Source organism: Triturus cristatus, chromosome 3_2 (genome assembly GCF_964204655.1).
Source record: "Triturus cristatus chromosome 3_2, aTriCri1.1, whole genome shotgun sequence".
Taxonomy (NCBI): Eukaryota; Metazoa; Chordata; class Amphibia; order Caudata; family Salamandridae; genus Triturus; species Triturus cristatus.
In genome coordinates, this window is record NC_140584.1 from 1067255540 (window position 1) to 1067275469 (window position 19930).

At 46.6% G+C, this 19930-nt stretch overlaps 1 protein-coding gene across 1 annotated transcript in view; it reads left to right on the plus strand.

The window, feature by feature from the left end:
• The window catches only part of LOC146859134 (uncharacterized), a 2052335-nt gene that overhangs the window by 1046474 nt on the left and 985931 nt on the right, over positions 1–19930 (plus strand). The window contains exons 73-74 of the mRNA XM_085649806.1: positions 8306–8521; positions 17368–17587. Coding sequence (XP_085505932.1) covers positions 8306–8521; positions 17368–17587 — 436 coding nt within the window. The remainder of the gene's footprint in view (positions 1–8305; positions 8522–17367; positions 17588–19930) is intronic.

A 19930-nucleotide genomic window follows, 5' to 3' on the forward strand; every position in this document is an offset into this window, starting at 1 on the left:
TACTAGCCCACCCACAAATGGTGTTGGCTGCTGGCTGCGAAGGATGGCCTGAATCCTCACCCATAGGACACACCACAGCATGACCACTACACCATTGCTATGCATAACACCATAAAGATTATCTCCCTTGATATGAAGGGACTTAATAGTACCATAAAGCACCGCGCCATTTTGCCACATATGGAAAAATCCAGGATGAATTTATGTCTCACACAGGAAACGCATTTAGTTGCCAGCAACTGGCTGAGAATGCGCTCACGTGCCTGCCTGCACCAATTTTATTCATCTACCCCCTCCAAACCCAGAGTAGTGGCCATACTATCATCCCGCTCTTTCTGCTGCAAGATGGGTTCCGAACTGACTGAAATCAAAGATAGACTACTGGCCCACTCAGTGACCTTTGGTGCTCACACCTTCACCCTAGGGACCATATACGCCCCTAACGATGCCCAGGAGCGCTTCCTACACAGTATAATTGGCGGAAGTGATGTCCTCACAGAACTGACTAGTCCTTATGGTGAGAGGAATCTCAATTTGTTGTTTAACAATGACCTGGACAGATCCGCACAACGATACAGACACACAGGGGCCTTGTCCCGAGAGGGAGCACTGTGGCTACAGGAGATGGGCCTGGGGGACCTTTGGCGTGGACTGAATCTGTACACAGACTCCACGTTTTATTCACACACATGCAAAACCTACACCCGCATAGATAATTTTCTTGGTATGAGGGAACTCCAGTCTTTAGTTACAGTTTCTGAGATAGAACCCCGTGCCTCATCTGGCCACGTGGCTATCTCTCTTACAGTGACCCTACTACTGATGAGCCATCCCCACAGACCTTGGGGGATGGGTGAAAACCTCCTACATAGACCTGCAGTAGTCCAGCCGATCATCCAGGCACTCATCGACTTCCTGACACTGAACGATACAGCTAACACTTCCATCACCACAGTCCGGTACACTTCTGTTGCCTATTCCTATATTAGGGTGTTAAACTGGTACTAATGAGGTGCAACCAATGCCCAAAGAGTGTAACTAAGTTTAAAAATGACGAAATAATGAATTAATACTATTACACAATGTGCAACACTATGCTGCATAATTTGCCTTTGCTTGCCGCATAATTTACCCGACCCTGCCACATAATTTGGCCCTCTCCTGCCGCCTAATTCCAGTGGCCCTGTCTAAAAGTCATTAAAAACATAGCTTTCCCTGGCAGCTAAGTCTAAAAGTCCTAAACTAGCCTATTTACCTAAAATGGCAGTCAACTCAATAATGACTTCTGCAGAATTGCCGTTCCAGGCTTCCAGATTACACAGTATTAGAAGCCATTGAAGATAAGATTGATTTATTTTCTTTTATGTTTGTTAATTGAGCTGAATTATAATGGTTATTTCAGTGACCGGTATTAATTGAAAGGTCTTGGTGACAACACAAATCCAAAGGCATTCCTATCAGTGTTTCTAGGAAACTCTACGTATTTGATTCAAACCACAGTTTGGGCTTCAAAGAAATTAGTCTTAAAGTCAATGAAGCAGGGCGTGGGGGCTCTCGGAAAAATGTACGAGTTGCCTGACCTTTAGTAGCTCACAACAATTTTCAATGATCAGAAGTACCTCCGACAACAGAAAAGGTTGGAGACCCCTGACCTGGAGGATACACTGAAGCTTTTCAGTGGTAGTGAGGGCTTTTGCACATGGGTTCTCCATAACTAAGGCCATCCTACTGCAACTGTATGGGTGAACGGGCAGACATCAGCCCCATCCCCAACAAGTAGAGGCACATGTAAGGGGTGCCCCCTCACTCTTTCTTTTTACGTTGTACATGGAACCCATGGCCCAGCGGAAATAAGACAACCCCACTATTAAGGGAATCCCATTTGGAGGGGAGGAGCACACGATTAGCCTCTATGCTGATGATGTAATAGTGGCCCTTAACGAACCAAACACATCTCTGCCAGCCTTTTTGGGTGAACTACAGACCTTCGTATTAGTGGTGGGATTCAGTGTGACTGTTCATAAATCTCATGCATTCAGTCTTTCACTTTCACTGGATACGGAGGCTGCACTTGTCCTTCAATATTCCGTACAATGGGCTACCTCAATTCCTTTTTTAGCCATTCAGTTGGTCCCTATGGCCAAGGCAACCCCTACCCTAAAATGCAGGTCCCTACACCAACAAATCAAAACTGATCTGAATAGATCGAAATCGTACTCTCTCTACTGGCTTGGTCTGGTGGCCACCCTGAAGATGTCGGTTCTACCAAAGGCATTGTCCTTGTTCCATGCTCTACCACTGGACCCTCTTAAACTAGTTCCATCCAAGTCCTGTAACAATATAATATTCACTTTGAAATGGCGAAGGGTCAATCTCGGATGAGAAGGGAACAGAGCTATAGACCTTTAAACGAGGGGGCCTGGGCATACTGAACCTTTTAAAATATTACCAGGAGATGCAACTTGGGTTCCTGGTCGAATGGTTGTGGAAGACTCTGAGAAGAACTGCCTATGTATGGATGGGGCGGTGGCAGGGCAGCACTTGTGGGAAGTTCCCTTTGTACATAGGACCGTCGACCGAGAAGCTTCTCTAGAGCTACCTTGGATTTCTGGGACAGAGTGAGTGAGCCGAGAAGCTTGACCTCGTTTCTCTCCCTGCTTAAGCTGATCATATCATATGCAACATTAATTTTACCTCGGGCCTTGATCAAGCAGCATTTCAGCCCTGGCTAAGTGTTAGGAACAGATCTGTAGGCCACATGTTTGACAAGGAAGGCTTCCTGCCCTTTGACCGATTCCACGCAGACTGCTTTGCCCGAAACGGAGAGGGTGCACTATCTCCAAATCTGACACTGGCTGTCACAACCTACAACCTGCTCGGGGGCGCAACTCTCTCTTACCACTTTTAAAAACTGGTTGGTAACAAAGACTTTGGATAGATGACTAGTAACTGAAATGTATGGCCTCTTATGCCAATCTCCCCTGCAGGTTAAATAAGCGGGTCAGCAGTTCTAGGAACTAGCAGCATTGAAACTGCCACCAATTTAGCCAACTACTTGTACCTCATGCCGGTACACTGGCATAGAGGTAACCCCACATGCAGCACTGACTGTGGAGACCCTACTACACCCACTCTAGGATTGCCTGAAATTTACCACTTACTAGATGCATGTTCTGTATGACATTGACACACATTTACATACACAGTTGCCTCAATCCCCTGCTTACACAACTCTGGGACTACCCAACATGCTCACATTCCCACTCAAGCCTTGCAGAGGATGACAGATTGGACAGCTCTGCAGAATATCTTGACACATTGGGGCACAGGCATTGTTCCACACATCAGGGATGGCTGCACCATCTTTGGTACATATTGGTGATGGAGAAGCTAACCCTGACCCTTACTGCACACGGCGATTCATACTGAAAGCTTTGGAGTCCATATATCACCTGACTCTCTGCGGAGTTCCTGGAACTCGCCTGCCCCAAATACCTTTGCTTACTTCAGCTGATGGATCCTAACACCGACACTCGCTCTGGCAGTGCAGAAAAGGACCCTATTGAGGTGGATACTCCTATGTATAAAGATATGAGGTCAAGAAACAGACTCCTGTAGGATTAAGGGCTAAAAGGTCCTGTTGTTCAGATCTGCACACTGGCATTCCTGATTACTGTTGAGCTTCACATCTGAAGACATGGCCAGGGTCAAGAAAGAAACTGATGTTGGTGCACAAGGGTGGCGCATATTATAGGAGGTCCGCTTTGTTACTTTTAGTGTAGGACAACACTAATGCAGAGCCACATGGCGCCTTTTAATGTGAGTGGGAGCACTGCTGTTCACTATCTGGATCCAGTCTGGCACCTGTAGAGAGTAAAGTAATCTATGGTTAGATAGCGTATGCGCCAAAAACAGTGTTACCAAAGATATTAAAAAAAATATTCTTCAAAGCCTACTTGGACCCATCCAGAAAACTGGCTACCCGAATCCTGCAAGAGTGTAGCTGTCATGACCGCAGGCGGCTACCTGAATACTGTCAATGTTCCCCAGAAAGCTCAGGCACTGGAGACCATAGAAACTGCAGATGGTCCAATTCCTAACACAGCAAATATATCAACAAACACCAAATCACACAATGAGTAACAATGAGGGAAACAGAAGGGAACCAGGAAAGGCTGAACACAACAAAAGTGTAAAATGCGAGAAAGGGTGATCAAACTCACAAAGCCAAAAGTAACTGTAACTACAAATCATTGCCAGGCAAAGGGATCTTGGAGTACAGTTGTTAAATATCCTTCTGCCAGTATTAACCCAGCAGAGTACCACAACCTGCCAGTTCACCACGTCCACTGTGGTTAGTGGTCTAGTCTTCTGAGTTTTCAGCGATCCGTCTTCCACAATTTCAATTCCATTGGCCTCTACAGGACCAGGACAAATTGCCAAAGCTATAGGAGAAATTCAAATAGATGGCTAGCAAGATTTCCGGATTTATCCTGCACAACCATTTCTGCCACATAAAAAGTTGCTTCAAGAGTACCTGCAGATTACAAACCCAGTTTTATTGAGACTTGTCCTGTTACAACTCTAGACGTTAACCTAATGGAGGATTTAAAGCAACATAATTACTTCTACGCCTGAAGGTAAAACTTGAGAATGAGAAGAGGCAGTGAAGTCATCTCAGGAATAAACTAACTGCAGATAATCTTTTACGTTTTCCTGCTTAGAACTTTGTGCCAAAACTCAGTGTTTCAGTGAACTCTGCAGCCAGCAAATCAGACTTTTTGCGCCCTGCACTAGCTACTTCGCCTTTCTTTGCCTTACTGGACCGTTTTGACTCAACAAAATTTCCTAAGTCAGAAGATAAAACTGTTGACCGGTGTGAACCACTGGGATGCATCTGACCCATGGTCAAATTTGATAGACCTGATAAGCTTAAGTAAGTGAGATCTACTCTGCAAAACCCACTGACTTACATTGGTGCTTATTGTTTTCTAGGTGCTTTTTAACATTTAAGCCTTAAAAATTCACATTTCTGTTAGATCAATTTTGAACATTTTTTGCTACATTGTGTTTCTTTTCATACTACTTGGCTACCGACTGCTTCATATTTTTTTACGCTAAGTAATTTTCTGATTTAAGCTGGACACCTTGCCTTGGATGATAAGTTATCGTTCATTAATAATAATAGTTACAGCTATTGTGGGTTTCTTTGCTGTCTTTGGCTAAAATATAGCGCCTTGTGGTAGAGTATAGCCTCAACGGGAAAGTATTGTCATTTGTTCATTGGTTAAATATGACAGTTTTTACTCATCTTTTGAAAACTGTTCTGTAACAAAATCAGAGCTTTTCCCCATGATCCTATGGATTGTTAAGCCAGCCCTCAATTTCTCCTTCAAACGGACAGTGGAGGTTGGATTCAGTGCAATATCTCGGCATTAGGCTCTATCGAGATATTGAGGTTATACTCAGAGATACTTATCTCCCATTGGTTGCTAAACTACAAGACAGATTTTCTAGAAAGCTGTCACTCCTACTGTCCATGAGTGGTAGGGTGGCACTCATTCAGATGGTTTTACTCCCCAAGCTGCTTAGTCTTTTTATAAACATCCAAGTACCTTTAATGACATCTTCTTTCAAGATCTTGCCTGTATTACTTATAAAATTGATGTGTGCGACTTCACAACCTCACTTTTATTGGCATACTATGATCCTGCACATGAGAGAGGGTTGTTCTCCATCTCCTATCTGCAGCTGTACTTTTGGATGATACAGGCACACTATGCCTACAGTTAGTACCACAGGTAATATCAGACCCTCAGGTGACGGTGTAGGCTAATGTGTGGTCACCTTCACCATTAAAAACTGCTTGCTAAGCCCCTCCCCAGACCTCTGGCTAGATTGACACTGTGCTTCCACAGCGTTGGTCTGGCACTGCCTACCTGACATTGTGGGTTCGGTTGTGTTCACTTCCTGGTACTATCCTTGATGGTTATCCCCATTTGCAGGTTACCAAAGAATGTAACGCTCAGCTGCAGATGAGATGCTTAGGCCTGTTTAAAATGGGGAAACTTTACCTGGTGAGTGTTTTCCTGTCTCTGGGGTGCTAATAGGAACTAGTTGATATGTCCCCAGTGGATGTATTTCTATATTTTAAAATGAAGCAGTCTCCCCAGGTCTTCTACTTCTTCATCTTGAATGATAGTATTTATGACACTTACCCAATTAATTAACAATACCATGCCATGTAGAAGTGTGCTATGTAGCATGATTGCTAGCTTGAGACAAGTGCTGATGGCCATTGGAAGATGACATTAGGAGATAGATTTGGGAGTGCCACTGGTAGGCAAATAGTAGTGCTGCTGTTACTTCCAGCTGAAGGATGTACATTTGAACAGTAGACAAAGACTGCTGCATTACAAATATTTCCACAGGATATATTACGCATCAGAGTGATAACAGTCCTTTGGATTAGATGTTTTCCTCTGTTCACACCCAGAGGCAAAATTCATGCACATGGCATGGACGTCCCCTTCCATAGCTGCCTATTGGTGTCAAATACTCAACACAGTGCCTGCCATGGTAGGAGTGCCTCTCTACCCCTTATGGCACTCCTTTGATTTGTTAAGGAGATACTGGCTATAGTTAGGCTTCTTTCAGCTCTAGCTCTATTTTTGGCCAAGAGAATGACGATTTGCTCGGACAACAGATCTGCGTCTACAGTAAAGGACTGTTTGACAGATTTAATGTATTGCAACTATGCGATCGACCCATATATAATGTTGCTGCCACGCATATCACAACCTAGTATATTTGGAGTCCTCTCCAAAATGTCCTATTGGATGAACGTCCACCTGATCATGGGGTCATATAAAGAAAGCTTTGGTGATCATATAGTTAGAATACACTTCAAGGAATGGGATGGGGTGAAGTCAAGGTTACTCCAGCCTGCCATGGGTGTGGGCATTGCGAGAGAATTGATGGATCTCCACAGTCTCTGAAACTATATACTTGATAAACCACCCATATTATACATCCCACACCTTGTAGAATATCCTGTATGTCCTAATATGCATCACAATATGTATTGTTTAATATGCCACTCTGTACTACGGCTGTTGTTTCTATAACATGCAAAAATAAACTTTACAAAAAATCTATGTAACAAGGCATAACAAAAACATATTTTTTAAATTTCTCTAATTGTATAATCCGTTGTGAATTAGGCCTGTTGCCTCTGCACCATTGCTATGGTGTGACTTGCAGAGATGAAAGGATTAGTGAGAGGCAGTCAGGCACATATTAGCTACTATTCCACTTCCTTTCCCATTCTATACCATGCAAGACAGGGCCCCGTTGACTCACAGCCCAGCTGAGCATGACATGTCAAGTCTGCACCACCAGACCTCTCCCAAATGATGCATGTATCTCCCACAGTGCCACCGGATCCATCAGAAGAGCATCTGGCAACTTAACCCCCACCACATATGCTACTGAGGGACACTCGTTTCCTCCCTGCATGTATTACCAACCGTAAAAGTGCATATGCAGCTCTCACTACTAAGGAACATTAGACTTGTGAGGGCCCGAGTGGGTGCAAATGGGTTTTTCGATCTCCGCCAAATGGACATTGGGTGCCTATCTATGAATGCATATTTGTTGCTTTAAATTGCCTATTCTGCTTTTTATAGAATACCAATGTAGCAACTGTACATTTTTCCCAGGGAGGCTTCAAAGCGTCCATGATTTGGCTTCACAATTTCAGATATTTAACCAGAATGTCAATTATTTGTTCCCTAGAGTTTCCTTTGGTTTTTAAGCCATCACTCACTTTACTCCCAAGTTATTACTGATTGATTGCATCACCCCCATGAGGCGTGATATGACTTGTTACAGGAAGTGGAGATACTGAGGCTAGAGTACCCAATACCAATCAGTATCCCCCTAGTTACATGAAATTACATAGTTCTGGGCCAGGAATCGGGTAACATGCAGATCATTGATACATGTATGTTATTCATACATGTATTCCCCTGGCCCAAGTCCTTTACCGTATACAGGTGAATAATGTGTAATATGTGATAAAGCAATGGATTTTACAAGGTGCTTTTCCCATCTGGTAAAGCCTGTAACCCACTGTTACCACTATACCACTCTGTCTGACTCATTATGAAGGTCTAAAAAGCCCTAAAAAGGTTTAGTAGTCAACAAAGCAATTATATATTTTTGTGATTAATAGTAGTAATGTTAGTAGTCGCAATGCTGAGCATGACTTTTAGAAAATGTAAAATTCCTCATCTCATTTTAGGTTAAACCTCTTGAAAGCAAAGTGGAAGAGATGAGGGTTGCTTTGGAAGAAGCTGAGCAAAAAATGAAAAGTTTGCAGCAGAAAAAAGATGCTCTCATTGTGCGTCTTAATGACCTGGAGAAAAGCTTTGAAGAAGCCACAATTGATAAAAGCAAACAAGAGCAAAAGACCATAGAAATATCCCAAAGGTTACAAAAAGCGGGAGCTTTGATACAGGTAATGTATATTGGAATCATAACAAATATTTTTCCTCTAGAAATAATACCTCTGGTGGCTGAACTCTGTGTGGGAACTTTCATAGAATAGGGCTTATTCCCATTACTAATCTCTAGCCAGAGACTTCTATAAAGCGTCCTACCCTAGAAACTTCAGACCACAACTGAGCTTTGGTGAAGCAAAGAAGAATACCTGAAAGAGACACGTTAGTGATAGATTCCTTACCTTAGAATATCCCCAGGCGTCAGACTGGATCCGTAAAGTTTTCGTCAGCAGTACCCCTGCACGTCGGTAGGCGTCGTCGTGCGGCTCCATGTACGTCGCTGGCATCGTAGCCACCGAGATGATGCCCACGCTCCCTGACGTCAGTTCTTTATTTTTCCGCGCCGGCAAGCGCAGATCCGAGAGGGAATGGTACCCCTAGTTAGTGTTTTAACTTGGTTTCTGAGAACTTGTTTCTCTTGTTTTGTCGAGTACTCGACTCCTGGTGCAGTAGGGATGCCATGGTTTATGTCCTGCCGTCGGAACATGTCGGCAGCGGACCTGCACTTCTGAAGAAAAAAAAAAAGAACCCAGACTTCTGCTTGGGGCATGCCCTTGACCCCGAGGCGTGCCCTCATTGTCAGGCCATGGCGGCGAAAGGTTTTCAGGAGCGTTCCCGAAAGTTGTTGGAGGTCCGGCAATCGGTTCCGCGCCAGTCGAGGGCCCGGTCGCGGAGCCGTCACCATCGCTTTTCGGACTCAGGGACAGGTAAGTCACGGCGCCATAAAAAGTCAAAGAAGCGGTGTCGCACTTCGTCTACCCCTCACCGGTCGTGGCTCGTGGTGGAGGGGGCGGGCGGTCTCTCCCTCGCGGCTCCGATAGAGCCTCCGTTGTTGCCTGCGGTCTACCGGCCCTTTCCAGGCCCGCACGCAACTCCGGACAAAATACAGGCTTTCCTGTCGGCCATGAGCTGTTTCTTTGGCCCATCTGGTCCCTCCGGTGCACCTTTGGGCCCCGTGGACCCGTTGGGTGGTTCTGCCCCAATGCCGCTACCTTTGGCCCCAGCTACACCGGCACGATACCCTACGGCGCGGCCGGCTCCGGCCTCGGCGCCGGGGGCAGCGACGGATGCGGCGACGGACGACGAAGAACCAGGATTGATCTATTACCCCCCCAGTTCCGTTTCTTGGTGGAGAGTTTATCCCATTCACCCGGGCACCTCGTCCTTACCGTCCTCCTAAACCACCGGTGGACGAAGGGGAGTACTGGGAGGGGTCTGAAGACCCTCTCGCAGCTCAATGCGAGGATGAGCCAGAATGGGAAGGTGATATGGAAGTTCCAGTGGATCTGGATTTCTCTCCACATCCTGGTAAACTGTCCCCCTCTTCCGTGGCTACGGAGGAGGTTGGGACTTTTTCTGTGGTGTTGCGTAGGGCGGCTGAGGCTCTTAACCTCGAGCTCCCTTCTGTGCCTCTCAAGACCAATCTCCTGACTGAGGTGCTGCAGCCAGCGTCCTCCTCTTTGGAGCCACTGCTGCCTTTCAGTGACGCCCTTACTGACATCCTGTTGAGCACCTGGAACAAACCCAACACAGGGGATCCTGTGGATAAGGGTGTGGCGCGCCGCCATCGCCCGGCGCCAGGTGACCCCAGCTTTCTCACACAACACCCGACGCCTCAGAGTCTGGTTGTCCAGGCCTCTGCCTCGCCGAGCGCATTCCCTTCTGCCCCTCCAGACAAGGAATCGGGAAAAAAAAATTCACTTCTAAGTATAAGTATAAAAGAAGCTTATAAAGCGCTCGAATACCAAACGGTGTCTTGGCGCTAGAGTGTGTATGATCGGCAGAAGGGGCGAATTATTGTTGAATCTGAAATAGGCGATACTTCAGAGACTTCCTAAAAAGGGCATAACTCGGTTGAAGTCGCATCTCCTCTGGTAGCTGATTCCATAACTTAGCTGCACAGGTGGCAAAAGAACGGCCACCCCATCTAGCTAGTCTGAATCTGGAAGTACAGATAAGACCAAGATTAGCCGACCGCAAAGCACGGGGCGGAATATAATGTCTAAACCTGTCTATTCCATCATTAGCACCCCCGCCAAAGCGGGCCCGGTGGACCAAACAGAGAGCCTTAAACTCGATTCTCTGTTGAACCGGAAGCCAGTGAAGAGATTTTCTGCCCATAGAGGTGGGACAACCCCTGGGCAGGTTCAGAATCACACGAACCGCGGCATTCTGCAGAGATTGGATCTTACCGACCTGGAATTTGTCAATACCCAGAAACATGGCATTACAATAATCCAGTTTGGACATGAATAAGGCGGCCATCACCGTTTTTTGTAGCGCCAAAGGAATGTATAGGAAAATTTTCCGCAAAGTTTTTAACAAGAGGAAACATGAGGAAGTTAAGCTGTTGACCTGGGCTGACATATTCAGCTTGTCGTCAAAGATCACCCCCAGGTTCCTCACCTTAGCGACCGGAAGGGGACAATGCCCAGCCTCCGGTGGCCACCATAGGGTGTTCCAAACTGAACGTCCTCTTCCAAACTCCATCACTTCCGTTTTTTCAGTGTTAATTTTTAAAAAACTCAAGCGCATCCATTCCATCACATCAGTGAGACAGGCATGGAATTTGGCCGCTATTTGATCAGGGTTGTCCACAACTGATATCACTAATTGTGAATCATCCGCATAGGACACCAACATAAAACCATGTTGCCTGACCAGACTAGCCAAAGGTCTAACATAGATGTTAAAAAGAGTTGGGGAAAGAGCAGGACCTTGTGGAACACCACATGGCAGAGCGAAATTGCCTGTTCCGGGTTGCGGGCCGTGAATACTGCATACCTGTTGAACCGCTATTCACATTCAGTGTGGGACACGATGGCACAGGTGCTGCCTCAGTGCCCTTTAGAAGCTCGGGCGGTGCTCTCCCAGGCCATTACCGAGGGGAGAGATGCTGCTAAATTTACTATGCGTTGTAGACTTGACACGGCCGATTCACTTGGTAGGGCACTTTCCTCAACGGTGGCGCTCCGACGTTACGGTTGGCTCAGAACAACTGGTTTCTCCAGGGATGTTCAGAACAATTTGTTGGACATGCCCTTTGATGGCACACGCCTCTTTGGTGACTAGTCGGATAGCACTTTGGAACGCTTTAAGGAGATTCTCGGGCTGCGGCGCAGTCCTTGGGTCTCGCCACCACGCGCACTCCCTCGGGGTCCACCTTTCTCTCCTTTCGAGGTCAGGGTCGAGGTGCCCAATCGCGTTCCTTTCGGACCCGCAGGCCTGCTCAGCCGCAGTCTCAGCCCAGCCCAGCCGCGGACGTGGGACCCAACGTGGTGGGTCCCGAGGACAGCGGGCAGGTCAATTCACCACCACCCCTGCCGCCTCAAAACCTTCCTAGTCCGGTGTTTCAAGCCCACCAGACGCCAGTGGGCGGTAGGATTCGCCATCACCTCCCCCACTGGCGCACCATCACTTCGGACAGATGGGTTCTGCAGATAGTCCGAAGGGGCTTTTCCCTCCCCTTCGAGTCTACCCCTCCAGCCATGCCTCCTCAGTACCACCGCATGTCGGGGTATCACTTGATACTTCTCCAACAGGAAGTTGCGTCCCTCTTGGCCAAGGGGGCCAACGAGGGCGTTCCAACGCCAGAAGTAGGTCGTGGTTGTTACTCCCACTACTTCTTGGTTCCAAAGAAGGGCAAAGGTCTGCGCCCTATCTTAAACCTCCGGAACATCAGTCGCTTCCTCCGAAAGGAGAAGTTCAAGATGCTCACGCTTGCTCAGGTCTTGTCTGCCCTAGACCCGCAAGACTGGCTGGTAGCGCTGGACTTGCAGGATGCTTATTGTCATATCCCCATCCTGCCAGCCCACCGGCATTACCTACGGTTCACAGTGGGCCACGAGCACTTTCAGTTCACCGTGCTCCCTTTCAGCCTTACCAGCGCCCCTCGGGTGTTCACAAAAGTGATGGCGGTGGTCGCAGCTCATCTGCGCAGATCAGAGGTTTCAGTCTGCCCCTATCTCGATGACTGGCTGTTGAAGGCGGGCTCGCCCCAGGCAGTCGTCTCCTACCTCCAGACTCCTGCGCTTGCTGGGGTTTTCCATCAATATGCCGAAGTCGCATCTGATTCCCTCTCAGAAGCTCCTCTTCACCGTAGTGGTTCTGGATACGGCACAGTTTCGGGTTTATCCTCCAGAACAGTGAGTCCGGGACTTTTGGGCTATGACTCCGATCTTTCGGCACTGGTCCTGGGTTTCGGTCAGGAAGACCCTGAGGCTGCTGGGCCTCATGGCCTCCTGCATCCTGCTGCTCTCTCATGCCAGATGGCATATGCGGTCTCTGCAGTGGGACTTGAAGTTCCAGTGGACGCAGCAGCGGGGAAACCTGTCCAACTACGTCCAGATCTCAGATGGCACTGCACAGGACTTGCAGTGGTGACTCACAGACCAGCGCTGGGTCAGCGGCAGATCCCTCTCCCTTCCCCAACCGGAGCACACAGTAGTGACGGACGCGTCCTCCTGGGATGGGGCGGCCACAAGTGGGAGGCGGTGATCAGAGGCCTCTGGTCTCCGGCGGAGTCCAAGCTCCATATCGACCTTTTGGAGCTTAGGGTGATCCTACTTGCACTGAAAGCATTCCTTCCCTCTGTCAAGGCGAGAGTAGTGCAGGTGTTCACAGACAACACCACCGCCATGTGGTACTGCAACAAGCAGGGTGGGGTGAGGTCGTGGACCCTATGTCAGGAGGCTCTACATCGCTGGACGTGGCTGGAACGTTAAGGCATTTCCTTGGTGGTTCAACACCTGGCAGGTACCCTGAACCCCAGGGCAGATAAACTCAGCCGCAGGTGCATGTTGGATCACGAATGGCGTCTTCTCTCAGAGGTGGCACAAGGTCTCTTTCAGCAGTGGGGAGAACCTTGGTTAGATCTATTCGCCACCGAAGAGAACACGCAATGTCAGCAGTTCTGCATGTTGGAGTTTCCAAGCCGGCACTCGCTCGGAGACGCTTTTCGTCGCGAGTGGAGTTGCGGTCTATTGTACGCCTTTCCGCCTATACCACTTCTGCCCAGAGTGCTGAAGAACGTCAAATGTGACCGGGCCCAAGTCATTCTTGTGGCACCGGACTGGGCTCGAAGAGTTTGGTATCCCGAGCTACTCAGTTTGAGCGTGGATCCCCCGTTCCGATTGCCTCTTCGGGAGGATCTCCTGTTGCAGCAACAGGGGACGGTACTCCACCCAAACCTGTCCAGCCTCCACCTCCTTGCGTGAAGATTGAGCGGCGACAGCTGATTCCATTTGACTTGCCTCCTGAAGTCTGTAATGTGATTCTGGCAGCCAGGCGTCCCTCCACTAAAACAGTATACTCCTGTCGGTGGAAACAATTTGTGGCATGGTGCACAGCGAAAGCTGCAGATCCTCTTTCTGCCCTTCTTTCTGAGGTCCTATTGTTCCTTCTCTCTTTGGCCCAGCAGGGCTCTGCTCTTGGCACCATCAAGGGCTACCTTTCTGCTCTTTCAGCCTTTCTTAGGCTGCCTGATCAGCCCTCTCTTTTCAAGTCCCCAGTTGTTAATACATTTCTCAAAGGCATTACTCACCTTTTCCCTCCTATTCCTTTTGTGATGTCTCAATGGGACTTGAAGCTGGTTCTCACATACTTGATGTGCGCTCCCTTTGAGCCTCTTCCTAACTGTCCTTTGCGGTTATTAACTTTGAAAACTGTCGTTCTGGTGGCCATCACCTCCGCTCGGTGGGTGAGTGAGCTCCAGGCTCTTTCCTGTAAACCCCCTTTCCTGGCGTTTCTTCCGGACAAGGTTGTGCTTCGACCGCGTCCCTCCTTTCTACCAAAAGTAGTGTCTGTCTTTCATCTCGGGCAAACTGTCACTCTGCCCACTTTCTTTCCTCACCCTTCAAGAGAAGAGGAGAGGCTCCACCGTCTGGAGCTAAAACGTGCGCTTTCGTTCTATCTCAACTGCACACAACAGTTCCGGGTGGATGACCAGCTCTTTGTTGGCTATGTGGGCACCAAGAAAGGCCAAGCTGTGCACAAGTGAACTGTCTCTTGTTGGGTTGTCTTGTGCAATAAAGCCTGTTACTCTCTGGCTAAAAAGGAACCTCCGGTTGGGCTGCGCACCCATTCTACCAGGGCGACAGCAGCTACTACGGCATTGGGACGCGGTGTCCCCCTGCAAGACATCTGTCAGGCGGCCACTTGGGCCTCGTTGCATACTTTCACTAAGCACTATTGCCTTGACAGTCCGGTCCGGAGAGACTGCTTCTTTGGATGTTCTGTTTTCCGTGACTTTCTGGTGTAATCTCACTTCGCAGACCCTCCACAGGGTTGGTATTGCTTGGGTATGTAGTCTAAGGTAAGGAATCTATCACTAACGTGTCTCTTTCAGATGCAAAAGTTACTTACATGTGTAACAATATATCTGTAAGAGACATTAATTAGTGATAGATTCCTTACTGCCCGCCCATCCTCCCCGTTCTGCAAACTGTACTCTAGGGTTCAGGTCATCCCTTTTAGGGTCCTAGTTCTATTGCACCAGTAGTCGGTCTCTGGCATGGCTCTGCGCTCCTAGCGCGGAAAAGTTATGTACAGAACTGACGTCAGTGCACCTGGGCGCGTCTAAGTAGCCCCAACGACGTAATATCGGCGGCTACGGCGCCAGCGAGGTATGCGGAGCCACACGACGACGCCTACCGACGCGCAGGGGTACTGCTGACACAAACTTTCCGGATCCAGTTTGACGCCTGGGGATATTCTAAGGTAAGGAATCTATCACTAACTAATGTCTCTTACAGATATATCGTTACACAAGTAAGTAACTTGTGCGACACTGCTGCCGACTTGGAATAGTACTGGGGCCTTGAATGCTGTTCTTTCTTCTACAAAACATTGGAAGACCCAACAAGATAAAAGATAAAGTCTTTTTTGTGGCAGAACCAGCTGACCATTTGAGAATGTCTCCCACTGATACATGTGTACTTGTCTCATAAAAAGTGACTTTAGTGGTCCGGGAGCTGCGAGTAATCAGAAGAAATAAATAAAGAACGCTGAGAGGTTTGAGCTTAAATGTTTTTTCAACCTGTGGAGTACAATGACTAAGTGGTGAAGCTACCTGAGAAAGGCGTGACTTTCGTGGTCAGACTTCTCTTATTTGTCTGGCTCAGAGCATTTTGTAGTAAAAAACAAAACGTTAGTGAGACCTCACACAACAGGTGTTCGCCTTGTGGAGCAATAGCATCTGCAGTTTTATAGCTACAAAAAAGTTCATTAGTCTAAACGTGGAGAGATAGTGCATGAAGATGAAAGTGGCAATAAGATTTTGGCAGCTAAGTATTTCAAGTTAGTCTCACTCTGACGTTTTGAAGCCAAACCCCAAGCCTTCACCTTAACCATGAGTCTGATATTTCCAACGTCATGGAGCCCTCCTCACTCACTGTGTCCTGCCTTGTATCACTGGTGTTGTTTGGATCCAGGTAAAAAGCATAGAGCAAATGTGCAGAGGCTTCTGCTGTCAAGTGATTGCATAGTGGCATAGTGGTAACTACACATTTGAAGGTGGTCCTGTTCAGACCATTTGGTGCCAAGTCTGAGGGCATCAGTGGCTCTCTGAAACCAGGATATCAAGCCTGATGCAGCCTTCCTCATCAATGGCATCCCCCTTGCCTCACTGGAGAATCTTAACTTGCTTCTGAGAGGCAAAGTCTGAATTGACAACTGTTGACTGAGGTTTAGCACTAGGCGTTATCTGGCCTATCGTGGTGGACTTGAAAAGCAGCTATGACCCAGTTACCTCCACTCCATGAAATAACATTAACTTTAGTATTCCCATTCTTTCGTGTAGGCAGTTTTGACATTTACTTTAAAAAGTCATATTTCCTAATCCTCTTAACCAGGTTTTACCATACTAGAGATTTGAATTTGACTAAATTGGACATTTTAATATTTCAGTTATTAACTTCAGTTTTGTTTTGGTGCTGCTTAAATACTTTTTTCAAAATTGTCTGTGGCACATAAAGGTTTCTTGAGCCAGGAGATGAGCATTTAACTGAATCATTGAAATCTGTGATTTACTTTTTAGAGTCTCAAACCTTTCAACCCGTTAACAATCCAGATTCTCACACTATATTATTGTCAAAGGATTGTGACATGTTTGCGGCCAATAGGTTTTCTGAAAACCATTGGGATAATGGAAAGCACCACAGTTTTATTCACATACTTTGGTGGCAACATTGTGACCTCTGTGGTTTGATGAGAATATCCCTCAATATGTAACAATATAGACTACTTACAATAGGTAATGAAAAAAGGATCCAATGCAAATCTGTTTTTAGGCCATTATTCACAAAGTGCTTGGATCTGTCTATTCCTGTCATAGCACCTGTTAGTAGTCAGTTTACAAATTTAATAGATTGATAACCTTTATCAATTCCTGTGTTCCTCATCTTTTCCTTAGGACTTCATAAAGAACATTTGAGATGAGTGCTTTTAGCAAATCATGCATACACCTGGGGCAAGATTAACTTTTTCTCTGTCTTCCCTTCCATGCTGGCCTGGGTTATCTTGGGAAACAATTTTCTTAAGTTCTTGAGGAAGGAAGGAAGATGATACAATTGTGGTTTACATTTGCCCGCTTTGTAAAATGTGCTGATGAATGAACATCTCCTCTATCTCTAATTTCCTATTGATATATCTGAACCTTGATCCTTCCATGTTGTTTTAAGAGCAATACTTTTAGTATGTCAGTTTCTAGTTTCCCATTAGTCTTTCTCCGAATTTCTTTGTACAAAACTTATAGTGATACTGTGGGTAATGAATAACCAACTTGTCAATGTTCGTGTCATTTAAGCTTCTAGAAGTGGAAAATAACAAATACACACAGATCATCGGCTCACTTCAGGATCGTCTCAGTGGACTGCCAGGAAGTACAGCCATTGCAGCCGGATTCGTTTCATACCTCGGTGCTTATGAGAGCCTCTTCCGTCAACTTATGCTTACTGTTGAATGGCCGAAGGCCTTGAAAGAACGAGGCTTCCCACTCGTTATAGATTCCATCGATCCTGTCAAAGGTATGGAGCAAGTACTCATTTTTTGTCAAATTCAGGAGTTCTATAAACTATTTTTTAACATTGCTTTGTTCATTGTAAATTCTAGCATTATGGAAAAAAGGTCAGTTTACAAGTATGCTGATGTTATTGATGAAGAGATCACTAAATCTTTACCCTGATTTATTACTCTGCTCTGCAGAATCTTTACCCAATGCCATTTCTTATGCTGTCAGGGACTTCAGAAGATCACAACCTGGTTAGATCTCCCGTGATCACAACCTGAGGAGATGTCCTGTAGACCTCAGGCAAGCACGAGTATGTACCATCTTCAAACGTGAGCAGGGTGAATGGACAAGTTATGGACCATACCTCTCTCTCAACTTACCTGGAGAAAATGCATCTTAGACATGGAAACAGAACCAGCCAGAGTCTATCATGCATTTTGATTTATTGTGTTTTGCACCTTTTTTCCTTAAGTGCACAAACAAAAATATGAAAACAGACAACATATCACATGGTGCATTGTAAGGATCCCTGCGTGTCTAATCTGTAGCAGCAAAGGTTTGCCATTTTCCGAGTGGTTAGTATTTATAAATTCTTATCAAACATACTTGCTTGATTTTCATCTGTTTTCTAGTCCTCATCTGCCTGCCTCGAAGACAAGACTGAATTATGTCTCTGTAGCAGGATTGCTATGAGACCATGGCTTTGGTGCAGTTCTATGTAGAACCGCTCTGCTGTCTGCATGTCCTGGAATCCACGTCCTACTCCCTCCCAGAGAGGGCTCTAAGTCATCTCAACTGTTAATTTTGATATAAATCAGTCTGTGACTCATGATGTCAGGCAGGAAGAAAAATAGAATTCACTCACATATATATTCATGTTAAAACTGAATGTTCGTTCACCATTCCCCAAGCATCAATCATGAAAGTAAATGCATGAACTGGAAACATGGTATAAGAATGTACGGTCAATGTAATACATTTTGTTGCATGATTCTTAACCTAAATATCAGGATGCCTGAAAGAGCAAATAAGTAAATGCACAATACAGGCGGGCTCCTTTGCAAACATATAAGTCAACACTTACAACACATTGTGTGGGAAATTTTATTACTCATTTTACTGCACACTTTATCAGAAACCTGGAATAGACAATCTGACCATGGCCTTTGAAGCACAGTCTGTTGTAATGTGTTCTGTGTTAAAACGTCCAAAAGTAGAGTTTATGTTTTTTTAGTCCTTTAAAAAGCATCTTGTCCCTCATGGAACTTTGTTGTCAGATAAGCAAAAATAATGTATCTGATAGATACTTCTAGCTGCAGATTCCTTACCTTAGAATTATCCCTAGGCTTCAGACTGGATCTGGAATGTTTTTTGTAAGCAGTACCCCGGTGCATCGGTAGTGGATCGTCCGCGCCAGAAGTGACGTACCTAAATAGGTCCCACCCCAGCACAATTACATAAGTTCTGGTCTTCCGAGCCAGTCAGCACAGGTCCAGAGAAGAGCTACACACAGTCACTTTTTAACTTACCTTTTTTCGACCTTTTGTATAAGATTTTTTGAGACAGTGTCTCCTGGTGTGGCAGCGGTGTCTATGAGGAAGGCTGGTTTTAAGCTCTTTGGCACCTATTACCAGCATATGTCAGTGATGGACCCACACCTCGTCTGCCTCTGGTGTCTCGAGTGTGACCACAATGCCACGACCGCAGATTGTCGTGCCGTGCACCCCAAGGCCTTGAGGGAGCGATCCTCAAGCTCCTTGCTGCTCGATGCCCTTGATACCAGTCGAGAGGAATGCTCTGGGATTGGTCTCAGAGCCATCAATCTTTGTCGCAGTCAAAGTTGTACTATTCAGGTAAGTCCCACAAGAAAAAGAAGAGCAAGTAGTCGAAAAGGTCTTCCACTTTATGCTGTCTATCAAGTCATCCAACGAGATGAGGGTACGTCCACGAGTTTTATGAAGCCATGCACCTCATATTTGAGGGGCCTGTCCCCGCTGGCATGTTGTTAGGCCCCGCAAGTTTGGGAGGTGCCCTTACTCGTGTTCCGCTGGCTGGTTCGCCCTCAGCTGCAATCAGATGCTTTGGATCCATAGACGGTCCCACTGGTGATGTCCCCAGCTCTGCCGGCCCCATTCTTATTCCTGACTCCGACACGGAGCCAGATGGGCGTCGTTGGATGCCAACTTCGGCATCGACTGGACCCATTCCATCCAAGTCGGAGCCTGAGCCCTTTTCCTATGGGCCAGTACTTGGGGAAGATTGGGAGGGTCACTGGATCCTTATAAATACCAGTCCGCAGACTCTAATGAGGACAGTTGGTGTGAGGATCTGGCAGATGACAATGAACGGGACACCGCCC